Raw genomic sequence first — 14,568 nt, forward strand, 5'->3', positions numbered from 1 at the left:
TACTATCAATTCGTACTAGATGGATGTATTGCAAACTGAATTTGATAAATTTATGAGAGTGAAATTTATTTTTTTGATGCAAAGAGGGGAAGACTTCAGACACAATAAAGCAAAAAGGCAACAAACCAACTACAAACTAAGAACAAAAACCAAACGAACTGACTAAAAACTAGGGAGCAATGAAGCTGAGGTAAAGCTACACCCACAATATCCTTGTACAAAATACGGCCTAAACTTAGAAGAGGGAGTTGAATCAACTCTATTTTGAACTACTCTTTGATCGGCCAATTACACAAGCCAAAGTTGAGAGAATAACCGAAGTACTCCTCCACACTCAGCAAGATACGCCTCGATTCTGTTATTCGCCTAATGTCCTTGATCCATGAATATGATACTATTACCTAGTGTTTTTAAAGTGTACTCTTATTACATTCTAAATTTTTTAGTATTCTGTTTTTGTTGACATGAAATTCGTTTTGTATAATACAAATATTATCTTTGTATAATACAAATATTATCTTTGCATTAAATAACTGTTGAAATAGATTAAAAGGAAAAGGTTCAAATTATCATCAACTCAAAAAAAAAAAAAAAAAAAAAAGTAACACATGACATGTTAATTGCACAACGTACATAATGGAATTTTCATTACATTAATGAAAATAATCAAAAGAGTAACCTAAAGCTCGAAAGAAAAATTCAAGAACAACCATCATCTAACTACAGCACCATCTAAAAGTGCTTATTTATAATGTAAAAGCACTAGCACATGCAAACACTTTTTCTAACATTAAAACCTCTGGGAAAATAAGAAAAACAATGTACCTACATATATAAACAAACAAAAGATGCCATCAAATTTCTTAAACTGGTACAGTAGTTCTGTTATCAATCCCAGAAAGCTGATACTCTTCAACTTCATCCTCATCTTCATTCTCACCTGACATTTCTTCCAAGGACTTCCCATTAGCTTCAGGAACAAGGAAAGTAAAGAAGAATCCAAGTCCACAAATTCCACCCAATATCATAAGTGCATTCCTAACTCCAATACCTGCAGGATATCCAGCATCAGTCTTACTTGGATCAGTAGGCTGAGCCAAGTACAAGAACCCGAATGCGCCAATAATGGCACCGGCTTTTCCTGCAGCAGACGAAATCCCATGGCAAGTAGACCTAAAACGGGCTGGAAAGATCTCTGCAGGCACCACAAAAGTGGTAGCATTGGGACCAAAGTTCGCAAAAAAGAAGGTGAAAGCATACATGACTACAAACCCAATGTGGTTTCCAGGGGTGGTCCAATAGTTGTAAGGGATAGCAAGTCCAAACATGAAGACTGTCATAAGGAAAAATCCCATCAATTGAATGGTGAAACGACCTACTACGTCGATGAAGGCTACTGTGAACCAGTAGCCTGGAACAGTCCCACATAGAGATACTAAGGTTTGTGCTCGAGCAACCATGTAGAGCTCTTGAAGTGCACTCATTGTCTGAGCTTTTGGTAGCCAACCTACTGCGCTAAAGATGTCTTTTTGGAAGAGATTGTTGCTGTAGAATGCAATGTCTAGTAAGAACCAACATGTGGCAGTTCCAAGCAAATGAAGACCATGTCTCTTCAAGAATTGCTTAGAGAATAAACCAAATTGTTTTGTCCTACTTTCTTCTGTTTTTGCTGCCTTTTGTTGGTCCTCTTTGATCTCAACTTGTAACACCTTTGAACAACAAAACCAAAAATAAGCATATTAGATTCTAGCAGGTGGCAAATTGGCAGTGACGATATATACTGACATGTTGGAGACCTGGCTCTGTTTGGCAACACATTTGAGTCAACTTTAATGAATAGTCGTGTTTGGGGTAAGAGAGTAAATAAAATTTAAGCTCAAAAATTGATTGAAATTGAGTATACAAGACCCCACTTGACTATGTTCTTTCTTATATAATAATGCGGAATAGCTTAACAAAGTATACAATGAACAAGAGTCTCTCTCTCTAGCGTGCGATTTTAGTGCGATTAGGGCTGAGTTTTTAGGGTTCTTGATTTTTCAAGCGTTGGCACCTCTACTGGGGTTTGATCACAGCCCGATGGCTGAGGATCTGATTGGAAAGTGTGCGAACCTGAAGTTAACAGATGACGAAGACCAAATTGTGACATTGAAGGGAGGAGAGGAGAATTTTCAACAGAATGATATTGAATTATCCATTGTTGGGAAAGTTTACTCTGAGAGGCCTTATAATTTTGATGCTTTCAAACGGACTATGACGTTAATTTGGGCGGTTCCAAAAGGAATGATCTTTCGAGCAATTGAGAATGGCTATTTTGTTATACAATTTGCGAATGTACGAGATAGGGAAAAAGTGTTGGATGGGAGCCCGTGGACTTTCGACCAACACCTTGTATTATTGAGTGAAATAAAGGGAAGTGTTCAACCTTCAGCAATTAACATTACCCACTGCCCTTTCTGGTTGCGAATGTATAATCTACCGCTTGATAGTCGGTCAGAAAAAGATGTTAGGACCATAGCAGGGTCCATGGGTGAGATCTTAGAGGTGGAAACTGATGAGGTGTTATGGGATCGATCGGCAAGGGTAAGAGTTCTCTTGGATATCACGAAACCATTACGACGCTTACAACGCATTAAAATAAGTCGGGAGAGATTAACATGATTGAGTTTAAGTATGAACGCCTTCCCACGTTTTGCTATGCGTGTGGAATGATTGGGCATATCGAAAGGGATTGCATTAACATACCTGATGAAGATAGAAGTGTGGAAAAACAATGGGGGACTTGGTTGCGGGCCTCACCAAGGAAGGGCAGATTGAAACTCCAGGAAGAGACTCGAAGCTTCATGGCTGCTCGAAAGCGGCTGGACCTTACACCAAAGTCAAATAAAATGGTGTGGGTGCGAGGGGGTAGGGATAGCCTGAGAGAGAGTAGTGTTGTGGAGCGAACACAAGAAGAATCAGAACTTTGTGTAGATGAGAGAGGGGAGTTTGGAGGGGGAACAAAAAATATTGAAAGTTTGGTGGGCTGGGGGATGGAAACTGGTGCAAAGAGAGAGGGGAAAGGGGATGGCAATGCAAAAGATAATGGAGATGCGACGGTGCATGGTAAGAGCAAGGATGTTTTGGAAGAGGAAGTAAGTCGGAACACTGAGGATGAAGCTAGGGCTGATTTTAGAAGGGACGGTTTGACTGATCAGGGGAGTAAACAAAAAATAATCATAGGCAACGAAGAGAAACTCGTAGAAGAGTATATGGGGGTTATGGAAATGGAGCATGATGCAGATGGGATAAGTGATGGATTGGTAAGTAGTGTGGGAAGGAAAGTGCAAGAAGGGGACAAAAAGAAAACTTCAAAAAACCGTGGCTGGAAAAAACAACATCGAAAGCCAGGGACATTGTGGATTGGGGAGAACAATGCCACGGGTATAGGGGACAAAAGAGAGCGCGATCATGAGCTGGATGAGGAGAAGGATGCTCCAGCTTGGAAGAAAATTGGCATATCCCCGATAAGTTTTGAAAATGAAGGAAGGCTGATTAATATAAGTGAGAAGGAGAAGCTGAATGAAGTGGCGGGCCCCACAAATAGGGCCCTCGGTGATCAATGAGTAAAATTTTAAGCTGGAATTGCCGAGGTCTGGGGAGTCCTCGTGCGATAAATGCTTTAAAGAGAGTTGTAACTCTCGAAACTCCCCAAATTTTGTTTCTCTCTGAAACAAAACTCAAAGCGCGGGAAATGGAAAATGTGAAAAAGAAGGTGCAGGGCATGAATTTGGTGGCAGTCAGCTGTGAGGGAGAGGGGAGAAGTCGAAGGGGGGGTTTAGCTTTGTTGTGGAGTGAAAAAGTTGATCTCAATATGAAGACCCTATCATTAAATCATATCGATGTGCACGTTGTATTAGAGGGGGTGGAAAGCTGGCGTTTCACAGGGTTATATGGACATCCCGAGGAAGCAAATAAGACAAAAACGTGTGAGTTGTTGGAACAGCTATATAGGGCCAGCTCGCTCCCCTGGGTGTGTGGGGGAGATTTTAACCTCATGATGTATGCTGCGGAAAAAAAGGGAGGGAATAGTTTTAATGCTCGGGATGCGCACATGTTTAGAGAAGCGATAGAGGGGTGCGAATTGCAGGACATGGGTTATGTGGGGCACGATTTCACGTGGAGTAACAATCAGCCTGGAGAAGATAACATACAAGAGCGGCTGGATAGATTTTGTGTTAGTAGGACATGGAGGGAGTTATTCCCAGGATCTTTTGTCTCACATCTCACAAAAAGAAAGTCGGATCACTTGCCGATACTCTTACATGTAGTCTCGCAGCTTCATGGCAACCAAAAGAAGAGATTCCAGAAACTTTTTAGATTTGAGGAAATGTGGCTGAGGGAGGAGAAGTGTGGACAGATTGTGAGAGACTTTTGGCGGCATGGTGATACTGTAGCACACAATTTGGGAGCCACGGCAAGTAGGTTGCAAGCATGGGGAAGGGATATGTTTGGAAGTACTATACGAGAATTGAGGGAGTGCCAGAGTAGAATGCAGGAGCTTATGCGTGAGGATCAATCTGAGAATGTAATTGCGGAGATGAGAAGTATAGACCTGAGAATGGATGAACTGGAAGTGCGGGAAGAGACGTATTGGAGGCAACGAAGTAGGCAATGTTGGATGCAGGGGGGAGACAAAAACTCTCGTTTCTTCCATGCAAAAGCGGAACAACGGAAGTCGAGAAATCAGGTGCGAAAGATTCTGGATGAAGCGGGTAATGTGTATGATGATGAAACCGATATTGCGGAGGTGTTTGTAAATTTCTTTCAGGACCTTTTCACATCGGGCGGAAACGTTGATACTAACCCAGTGATTGAAAAAGTGCATACACGGCTGGATGACAGGATGATTGCAGAATTGGCTCGTCCATATACAGGGGAAGAAATTCGAATGGCGCTTTTTCAAATGCATCCCTCGAAGGCTCCGGGACCGGATGGTATGTCTGCTATGTTCTACCAAAATTTTTGGGATGTTGTTGGGGCGGATATAATTGAACATGCTCTCCATATTCTAAACCACGGGGGGGAGGTATCTGATATTAATCACACTCATGTTGTTCTTATTCCAAAAAAGAAAGTGTGTGAAACTCCACGTGACTATAGACCCATTAGCTTGTGTAATGTCTTGTATAAGATTATTTCTAAAACACTAGCTAACAGAATGAAGGAAGTGTTACCATCCATCATAAATGAGGCGCAGAGTGGTTTTGTTCCAGGGAGATTAATTACTGATAATATCTTAGTTGCTCATGAATGCTTCCATTATCTGAGAAAGAAGAAAAAAGGAATAAAAGGGGACATGGCGCTTAAACTGGACATGAGCAAAGCATATGATAGGGTCGAATGGGTTTTTTTAAGGCAAATGATGCAGAAGATGGCTTTTCCGAGTTGTTATATTGATTTGATCATGAAATGTGTGATTTCCCCCACTTTTGCTATACTTGTAAATGGGCAACCTTCTAAGACCTTTACACCTAGCAGGGGGTTGAGACAAGGGGATCCCCTCTCCCCGTTTTTGTTTATTCTTTGTGCGGAAGGTTTGTCGGCTTTATTGATGGATGCTGGAGAAAAAAAGATGATTCATGGGATAAAAATCGGCAAGAAAGTGAGCCCTATTTCTCACTTACTGTTTGCAGATGATAGTCTGTTGTTTGCTAGAGCAACAGTTGAGGAGGTGGATAGTGTGTTGGATGTTCTCTCTATTTATGAGGCTGCATCTGGACAAAAACTGAATATGGAAAAATCTGTGGTATCTTTTAGCCGAAATGTCGAGACTGATAAGAAAAATTTGCTCCTGGCGAGATTAAATTTTAAGGCTGTTGAAGATCATGATAAATATTTGGGTCTACCTACATATATAGGAAGATCAAAGAAAGAAGTTTTCCAAGCTATTCAGGAACGAGTCTGGAAGAAGCTAAAAGGATGGAAAGAAAAATTCCTATCACAAGCTGGACGGGAGATTCTTTTAAAGGCTGTGGCACAGGCCATCCCGATGTACACTATGCAAGTTTTCAAACTTCCAAAAAGCATTATTTTGGAAATTGAGAAAATGTGTCGAGCATTTTTTTGGGGTCAAAAAAAGGACGAGAGAAAGATACCCTGGCTCTCTTGGGAAAACTTGTGTCGATCAAAAAGAGAGGGTGGGATCGGGCTACGCGACATGGAAGCTTTTAATCAGGCACTATTGGCGAAGCAGGGATGGAGAATTCTAACAGATGATAGCTCCCTGATGACGAGAGTGCTAAAGAATAAATACTTTCCATCTTGTAGCTTTTTCGAAGCAAAAACTCCTCCCACAGCTAGCTTCACATGGAAATCCATATTACAAGCACGGGTTTTGCTGCAAAGGGGAGTCCGAAGGGTGATAGGAGATGGTCGAGCCACTCGAGTATGGCAGGATCCATGGGCCCCTACCGAAAGACATAACGGGCTCTTAGCCCCGATAAATGAGGAAGGTCACCAAGTAGAGTTTGTAAGTGAGCTAGTGCAGGGGTGTGGGTGGAATTCGCAAGTCCTATCCAAGGTCCTACCTCCCTGGGACGTAGCAAAAGTCCAGGAGATAATTTTACCACTTTTCCCCTGCCCGGATGTTTGGGCGTGGCGCTGGTCAAAAAATGGAAATTTCACTGTGAAGAGTGCATATCATGTGGCTGTCCAGATAAAACGAGGCTCGCAGGCCAGCTCGTCAACTGAGGATGGTTGTACAGTGTGGAAGAAAGTGTGGCATGCTAGTGTACCCCCAAAGGTACGGAACTTTGCTTGGAGAGCTCTACATAACGCAATTCCGGTTAAAGAGAACTTGAAGCGCAGGCATGTGGACGTGGACCCAATATGCCCTCGCTGTGGGGAGAAAGAAGAGAGTGTGGACCATCTTCTGCTCACATGTAGTGAAGCTCAGGCGGTTTGGTATGCATCTCCACTTCGGCTTGATACATCTCAGAGCAGCCACGGAGGTTTTCGGGAATGGATAGTGGAGAAAATGAAGCTAGTCCGAGAGGCTGAATGGTGGGATGTTTTCTGGATGTTGTGTTGGTCCTTGTGGCTGCACCGAAATGACTGGGTATATAATGGTGTGAGGGGGGATTTTATGGGAAGGATTGGGAAAGCTAGAAGCATTCTGGAGGAATATCATAAAGCGACGATGGTGGATCGAGATAAGGGTCGCTCGTTGCGAGTGCCAACTCAATGGGTCAGACCCACGGGAGAATTGTTAAAGCTGAATTTCGATGCTGCGTTTAAGGAAGGGGAGCTGGTGGGCATGGGTGCTGTTCTGCGGGATGGGGAAGGTGAGGTGCTCATGGCTATGTGTGCCTCCTGGAAGGGGAAATGTGCCATACATGAAGGAGAGGCAATGGCGGCAAGAAAAGGTATCAAAATAGCCATGGAGGCGGGCTTTACGCAGTTCGTACTTGAAACGGATTGTGTGATGGTTTTTGAAGCTCTCAATCGGGGGAAACGAGAGGCGTCCACTTTCGGTTTGATTTTACATGATATTTTTATGCTTTTGTCTCAATGTGGGACTGTTTCGTTTAGTCTTGTTAGGCGAACTGGAAATAGAGTAGCCCATTCTTTAGCAAAGAAAAGCCTAGAGGTGGATGAACTAATTGTATGGCTAGCAGAAGTCCCTACAGATGTAGGGGATGCTGTAGCTGCAGATTTGCTTGAGTAATAAATTTTGGGTGTGTTTCTCGTCAAAAAAAAAAAAAAAAGTATACAATGAACAAAGTCTGATATAATGCAACAAAGTTAGCAGAACAAAACTACAAAGAAATTCACATCTGAGAAAGAAAAAAATCTAGCTAGAATGATCCTTAACCAGAAAGAATATAGTAAATGGATATCCAATCTTAACGAAGGGAGTAAGAAATCATATACTTAATTGAATCCTAATAACATTGACATTCAAACACTCATGAGAAATTTCTGTTAATTACTATTAGCAAACCAAAACCCAAAGTTACACTATACTTTTTTCTTGTTAATTAAGTTTAGAAATCTTGTCTTTGATCATATATACATATCTGACAACAATTTTCATAAACGAACAACTAAGGAGACTAGATTTATGGGACTGATGGACATTGACACAAGAAAAATGAAAAGTTCGAGTAACATAATATAACAAGTTTATAAAGGGATGAATAGCCCTTGTATTACCTTAGACATATCAGCGGCAGCCTGTTCAGTATTCTTGGCAACAAGAGCAGTGTAACGAGCAGTTTCAGGCATCTTGGCGCGCCAGTAGTAAGTTAGCAGAGCAGGAATAGCACCAAACATTAGGATGATCCTCCACACATAGTCAGCCTGTGGTACCAATGAGGCAGCTGCATTGTCCTGATAAGTGGGAGCAGGGTATGCAGACTTAAAACAAGTCGAAATTATAAGAGCAAATATACCACCAGTCAAGTTCCCAAATCCTTGCATAGCAAAAACCGCGGCAATGAAGGCTCCACGAGTTTTCTTATTGGAGTATTCAGACATGATGGTGGCGGAAAGTGGATAGTCTCCTCCAATCCCAAATCCAAGCCAAAATCGAAAGAAGCAAAGAGTCGTCATGACACCTTTAGCATCATGCCCAAATGAAAGGCCTGAAGCAAAGGAACATAGGACCATCATCAATAGAGTCATACCATAGACCTTTTTTCTACCCAATTTGTCTCCGAGCCACCCAAAGAAGAGCTGCCCTGTTAGAGTCCCACAAAAGGCAACGCCGTTAACAGCAGCTGAGACATTTGGAGGTAATGTCCCTGGCTTAAGTGAACCAGGCTCAGTGTAATATATACGACCAAGGAGTTTTGTCACTAAGGATATGCTAAAGAGATCATATGCATCAGTGAAAAAACCCATGCCAGCAACAATAATTGCAGTGAAATGATACCATTGTGTCTTTGCAACATCTAGTGCATTTAGCACTTTTAGTTGTTCTTGTCCCATTTGGATTTTTGGGTGGCCTATATATATCACACCTGATAGAAACAGAGGAAAATAAATTATGTACACTCATATATATCAGTATGGATTTGTCATGATTTTGAGACGAAGGGAGTATATGTTTTTTCGTGTGCATATAAAAGAATCACAAGGAAAACCGCACATACATGATTCAATCACACATCTTGAATTTAGAACAAGAGATACAATCGACTAGCTAGGTGTACCACGTCCAAAACACAATATCATTTAACTAAAAACACTAAGGTTTGTTCTCTTCGGCGTAAAACAACTAAATTGAATTGAACTGAATTCAATAGTGATATGTGAGAGTAAAAGTATTGTCTACAGCTGAACTGAATTGAACTGAAAATAAGCCAATATAAATTATGATATGGTCTCTCGTATTAAATTAAAGCTTAATCTTCGTTCACTCCTAACAAACTACGTACCAATATGATAAGGTAAAAAGATAAGAGTTGAAAATAAATCTGAAAAAAAGAAAAGAATATTTTGCAAACAACTTTATAAAAGAATGGAAGTCCGAAGAAACCTCGCAAACAATTTTTAATAAGTTCCTTGCCAAAAAAATAAAGAAAAACACTCATCAATACAATAAGACCATAATAAGAAGAGATTTCCATTAATTTTATAGTTTTTTGTTCTACATATTAAAAATTCTCTAATTTTACTAATCACGACACTAAGAATACATCAATCATTAAAATTAAAATCTACTGGGTTTTTTTTTTTCATCATAAATTTCCAAGAATTCAGCATTAAGTAAGGTAAATGTTACAATATGAGATATTAGGGATAATCAGAAAATAATATCTCAAACAGTCATACTGTGACAGTAAACCATAAATTCTCACACAATTCATTTCTCCCCACAAAAAAACAAGAAAATAAATTTAAGATTATGAAATAAATGTAATTAACTTATAACGTTGCATGTGCATGAGTGATGCAACTAGAGTTACAACTACAAAATGAATTTGATACTTTGCTCATTTTTTATATAATATTCCTACGTTAAAAGTGTTATTTTGTTGAATATACGTGTTGTTAAAAACAAATATTGCATAATAGATTGAAAGCATACCTTAAAATGAAAAGTCGAAGAAGAGCGTGAAAGTGCAAAAGTTAAGGAAGAAATGTGGAAGACTAAGGAATGAAAATCACTGATTTACACGGACTACTCAGTATTTATGCGTAGGATAATAGGGTTTTTAAGGAATAATTAGAGAATATCCTTATCAGCCACGAAAGCCGTACAAATAAAAAAAGAAGGAATTCGATTTATTTAAACTTGTGACCTATAGTTCACGGCACCTCAATCTTAATCACTAGGTCAAGATATCTTTGATATCTTACTTGTATCTCTAGGTCACCTTTTTGTATGCCTATTAAAGTCTAAAGACGGGCCTTGTTCATCAATACTAAGTTCACTAGGTCACAATTAAGATAATTTTCAAAATTATGCTGTAAGTATTTTTTTTGAGGAAATTATGTTGTAAATATTTTAAATGAAATATTAGACATAAAAGTAATGACATGTATATTATAACATTAAAGAGGAAATGTCTAATCCACTCCTGTTAAAAAAGTGTGTGATTCAAGTTATTAAATAAACAATGGCATTGTTTAGTGGAGGTTTGGGGTAAAATTAGAGGTTTAAACTCATAATAGAGGATATGACTACCCAATCCTCTAATTTGAGTGTTTGGTAAAGAGAGGTTTCAATTAGCTAATTGTGCTTAAAAAGCTCTTTTTGAAAAAATCTAGGGGGGATCTTTTTGACATTAGAGGTTTTGGCATGAGTGGCCAATATACATTTATGTCCTAAAGCTGTTCAAAATTACGTTAATAAACAATAAAAGGTACAACGATAGATTATGCACATATCTTTATTGGTCATTTTACACAATTATGTAACAAACAACTATCAGCTACTTATACCAAACATTTTTATACACACAGCTAATACAATCAGCTATCAACTAACAACTAACAGATATCCGCTAATTGCCAAACAGGGCCAATATATTTCATAGCATCTTACATACAACTACTTCTAATAAAATTGAGATCAAGATTTCACGAATCAAGTCGGAAACTTTCACATTGGTACAAGTTGTAGTTTACTTAAAGAAAAAAGAAATAAAATATCTTCATATATATTATATAAAAAAAGTTAAGTAGAAAAAAACATGAATGACATAATAAATTATTTCAATTAAATATAGTTAGGTTTTATTTGCATAATTAATTTATGTAATGAATCATCTAAGTTTTACTGTTAAGCCAATTTGGATTTTAATATATTAAATTTAGTGTTAAATTATTGAGACCGTAAAATATACCTTTTTATTGTGGAAAGTATATGGAAGTTGATTGGAATTTGCACGAAAGCTTGGATGACTGCGGAGCATTCGGATTGATTGATAGCTTCATTCAGCGATGCTTTTGAAGACCTATTGCAATATGGAGTTGGTGACCATTAATTATCGTGCCTAAGAAGCAAGAAATTAGACTTTTGATAGCAAGAGAACAAAAAAAAAACAGCATAAACCGCCACCTCTTGGATGTCCTTTCAAGCCTACCGCAAGGCGATGGAGTCGAGTAATCCTAGTTTTAGAGTGTTTTAGGAATCCAAATCCTAGTCGAACTAGTTGTATTTTGATAGGATATAAATAGGTTTTAGATAGAAATTAAAAAGAGGGATTTTTGGAGAACAGATATCACGTAATACTAGAGAGAGAGAGGTGTTGGTAGGGGTGTAAATTATTTGGTTCAAAACCGAAAACCAAACCAAACCAAACCGAATTAGTAATTTGGTTTGGTTTTTTTTGAAATTCGGTTTGGTTTGGATTCAAAAAATTATTTTTTCGGTTTTTCGGTTTGGATTGGTTTTGGTTTTGGAAAACCGAAAAAACCGAAAAAAACCGAATTATTGTCACTTAACATACGAATTTTGTCTATTATTTTTTTGTGTTTCTTTTTTTTAATATTAATTACGAAAATACAAAAATATTGTCACTTGAAATACAAATTATCAAAAAATTTGGTTTAAATTCGGTTTGGTTTTTATCTTGGTTTGATTTAATTTCATTTCGGTTTGGTTCGGATTTTGGAATATGAAAAAAAATTGGTTTGTTTTGGTTTGGATTTTGAAAGATAAAAAAAATCCGGTTTGGTTTGGTTTTTGATTTCATATTTTGGTTTGGTTTGGTTTGGATTGAGTCGAATTTCGGTTTGGATTTGGTTTGGAAATTTCAAAACCGAATTTATTTTGGTTTGGTTTGGTTTTGACCTTAAACCAAACCAAAAACCGAACTTACACCCCTAGGTGTTGGATTTGCTGATCTTAGCTTTGAAGAACCATTCAAGACTTCATCTTTTCATCATCAATTCAAGTATTCTCTTTTATAATTTTGATTATTAATCATGCTTTCTCTTATTAATTATTTTGTTTATTCAATCATCATGTGTGAGTAGTTTTCTATTCTAGGGTTAGGTTGAATCCTAACATGAATTGATACATGTTTAATTCCCAATTTCAAAACCTTGATTAATTTATGGTTCATTTATTTTAGGGTTGGTTTTAATTATCAATATATGACTAGAAATAGTATTTATTGAATGTGATTATTTTTGCAACGAAAGTTGAATCTTAATCGAATCTAGAACCTTAATTTAAGATAACGGAAATCGTCACGAAAGTAGTTGATGGAATTTATTAGGATGTTAAGATGCTATGTCTAAAGTCATTAATTTGCATGACTCCATGAAAATCGGCATGATTGCATTGTTAGGGAAGCTATTGATTAATCGAAAGCAATCCTTAGTATCATTAGGGCGCGTCCATCCTATGAGTTATCTATTAATTAATTAAGGGAAGAGGGATTCTTTGTGGCATTAATTCGTGTTAGTGGGGATACTTAAACCTAGATGTTTCTAGTCCATGATTCATTCTCGATAATTTCATTTGCTTTAGTTATTTAGATTAGTTCATCATCACTTATTTTGATTACTTGCTTAGTATTAATTAGAGTTAATTCAACTACTTTGAATCAGTTAGTCTCTTGGGATTCGACCCCTTACTTCCCCGACTATATTAATTAGGAGGAATAGTTAGGTTATTTTTGTTACGTACGCGACACGCCTTTCAGCTATGATCATGAAATCCATGTATGTCATTCATCTTACTTTGTTGCAAATTGAGATACTCTATAGAAAATTACTTGAGTTATAACTGCACCCACTTTACCAACGGCTCCGTGCCATAAAAGGCAACACTAAGAATGTAAGATCACTAGTAGAAAAATAAGGAAGGGTTGCGCTAAAAAAAGCCCCTTAGGGCTGCGCTTTTTGACAGCAGCCCTTTCAATAGCAGCCCTTCACTTTTCAAGTAGGGCTGCGCTTGCCAAGCGCAACCCTTCACAACGAAGGGTTGCGCTTTTACCTAAAAAGCGCAACCTTTCTACAAGTAAAGGGCTGCGCTTTTAGTGAAAAACGCAGCCCTTTTGACCCAAAAAAAAATAAAAAAAATTTTTTTTTTGCATTTTTTATATAGAGAAATATTACTAAAAACTACATAAAATTGACATTAAACATCGAATACAAACACAATTCATTATCCGCCATCACCATTTGCGCAAAAATTGACATAAACATCGAAATAAAACAGAATAATACAACAAAAAAAAAAAGTAATAACTGTAACAAAATATTCAACAAAATCACCAAAATGAAAAATATCCCAAAAAACTACAAAATAATTACAAAAAATTACAGAGTAACTGCACAAAAAGAAATAAATAAAAACCAAAAAACAGTAATTAATATCCTGAAAAGAAAAACCGAAAAAAATTACATCAGAAACAAAAAAAAAATCAGAAACGAATAATGTAACAAAAAATAAACGAAAATGAAAAAATGAAGAAAAAACCCTAAAATTATAGATCAGAAATTGCTGCAACGAACGAACGGAAATAGAAAAAAAAAGGAACGAAAGTAGAACAAAAATGAAAAAAAATGAACGAAAATGAACAAAAAATGAGAAAAATAAACGAAAATAAACAAAAATGAAAAAAAAAACCCTAAAATTATAGATCTGAAGACCAACGAGAGAACGGCGAACGAACGAGATAAAGACGGAGAAGTTGCGCGGCAAGGGGGAGTTCGACCAACAGGTCAACGACGAACGACGACGATGGTTGTTGTTGTTGTGAGGAGACGAACGGCGAGAGAGGAGAGAGAATGGGTCTGATTTTTGCGCGCGACGGTAGTTTTCTTGCGGAGACGAATGGCGACGGTGGTTGTTGTTTTTGCGTAACCCCACTCGTCGGGGTTGAAAGCGACGGTAGTTTTCTTGTTGTTGTGATTGATGAGGATGGTGAGAGAGGGTAATTTATGGTCTAAATGGGGAGGAGAGAGAAAGATGAGAGAAAACATGAAAATGCGATGAAGAAGAGGAGATGAAATGGGAGGAGATAGAGGGTTTCAATAATACAGCGACAATAGAGAGGGAGTATGCGGGCAAAGGCAAAATAGAATTTAAGGCCCAATAGGGCTGCGCATATCCAAAAAGCG

At 38.0% G+C, this 14,568-nt stretch overlaps 1 protein-coding gene across 1 annotated transcript; it reads right to left on the bottom strand.

The window, feature by feature from the left end:
* Positions 1–8,973, bottom strand: LOC104892546 (probable inorganic phosphate transporter 1-4). The gene is made up of 2 exons (XM_010678510.4): positions 8,197–8,973; positions 1–1,709 (listed from the first exon to the last, which is right to left on the bottom strand). Exons 1-2 carry the CDS (start codon positions 8,971–8,973, stop codon positions 864–866), a joined length of 1,623 nt encoding a protein of 540 aa, XP_010676812.2. The 3' UTR covers positions 1–863.
* Between the last annotated feature and the right edge of the window lie 5,595 nt (positions 8,974–14,568).

This window comes from Beta vulgaris, chromosome 5, assembly GCF_026745355.1.
Source record: "Beta vulgaris subsp. vulgaris cultivar EL10 chromosome 5, EL10.2, whole genome shotgun sequence".
NCBI classification, from domain to species: domain Eukaryota; kingdom Viridiplantae; phylum Streptophyta; class Magnoliopsida; order Caryophyllales; family Amaranthaceae; genus Beta; species Beta vulgaris.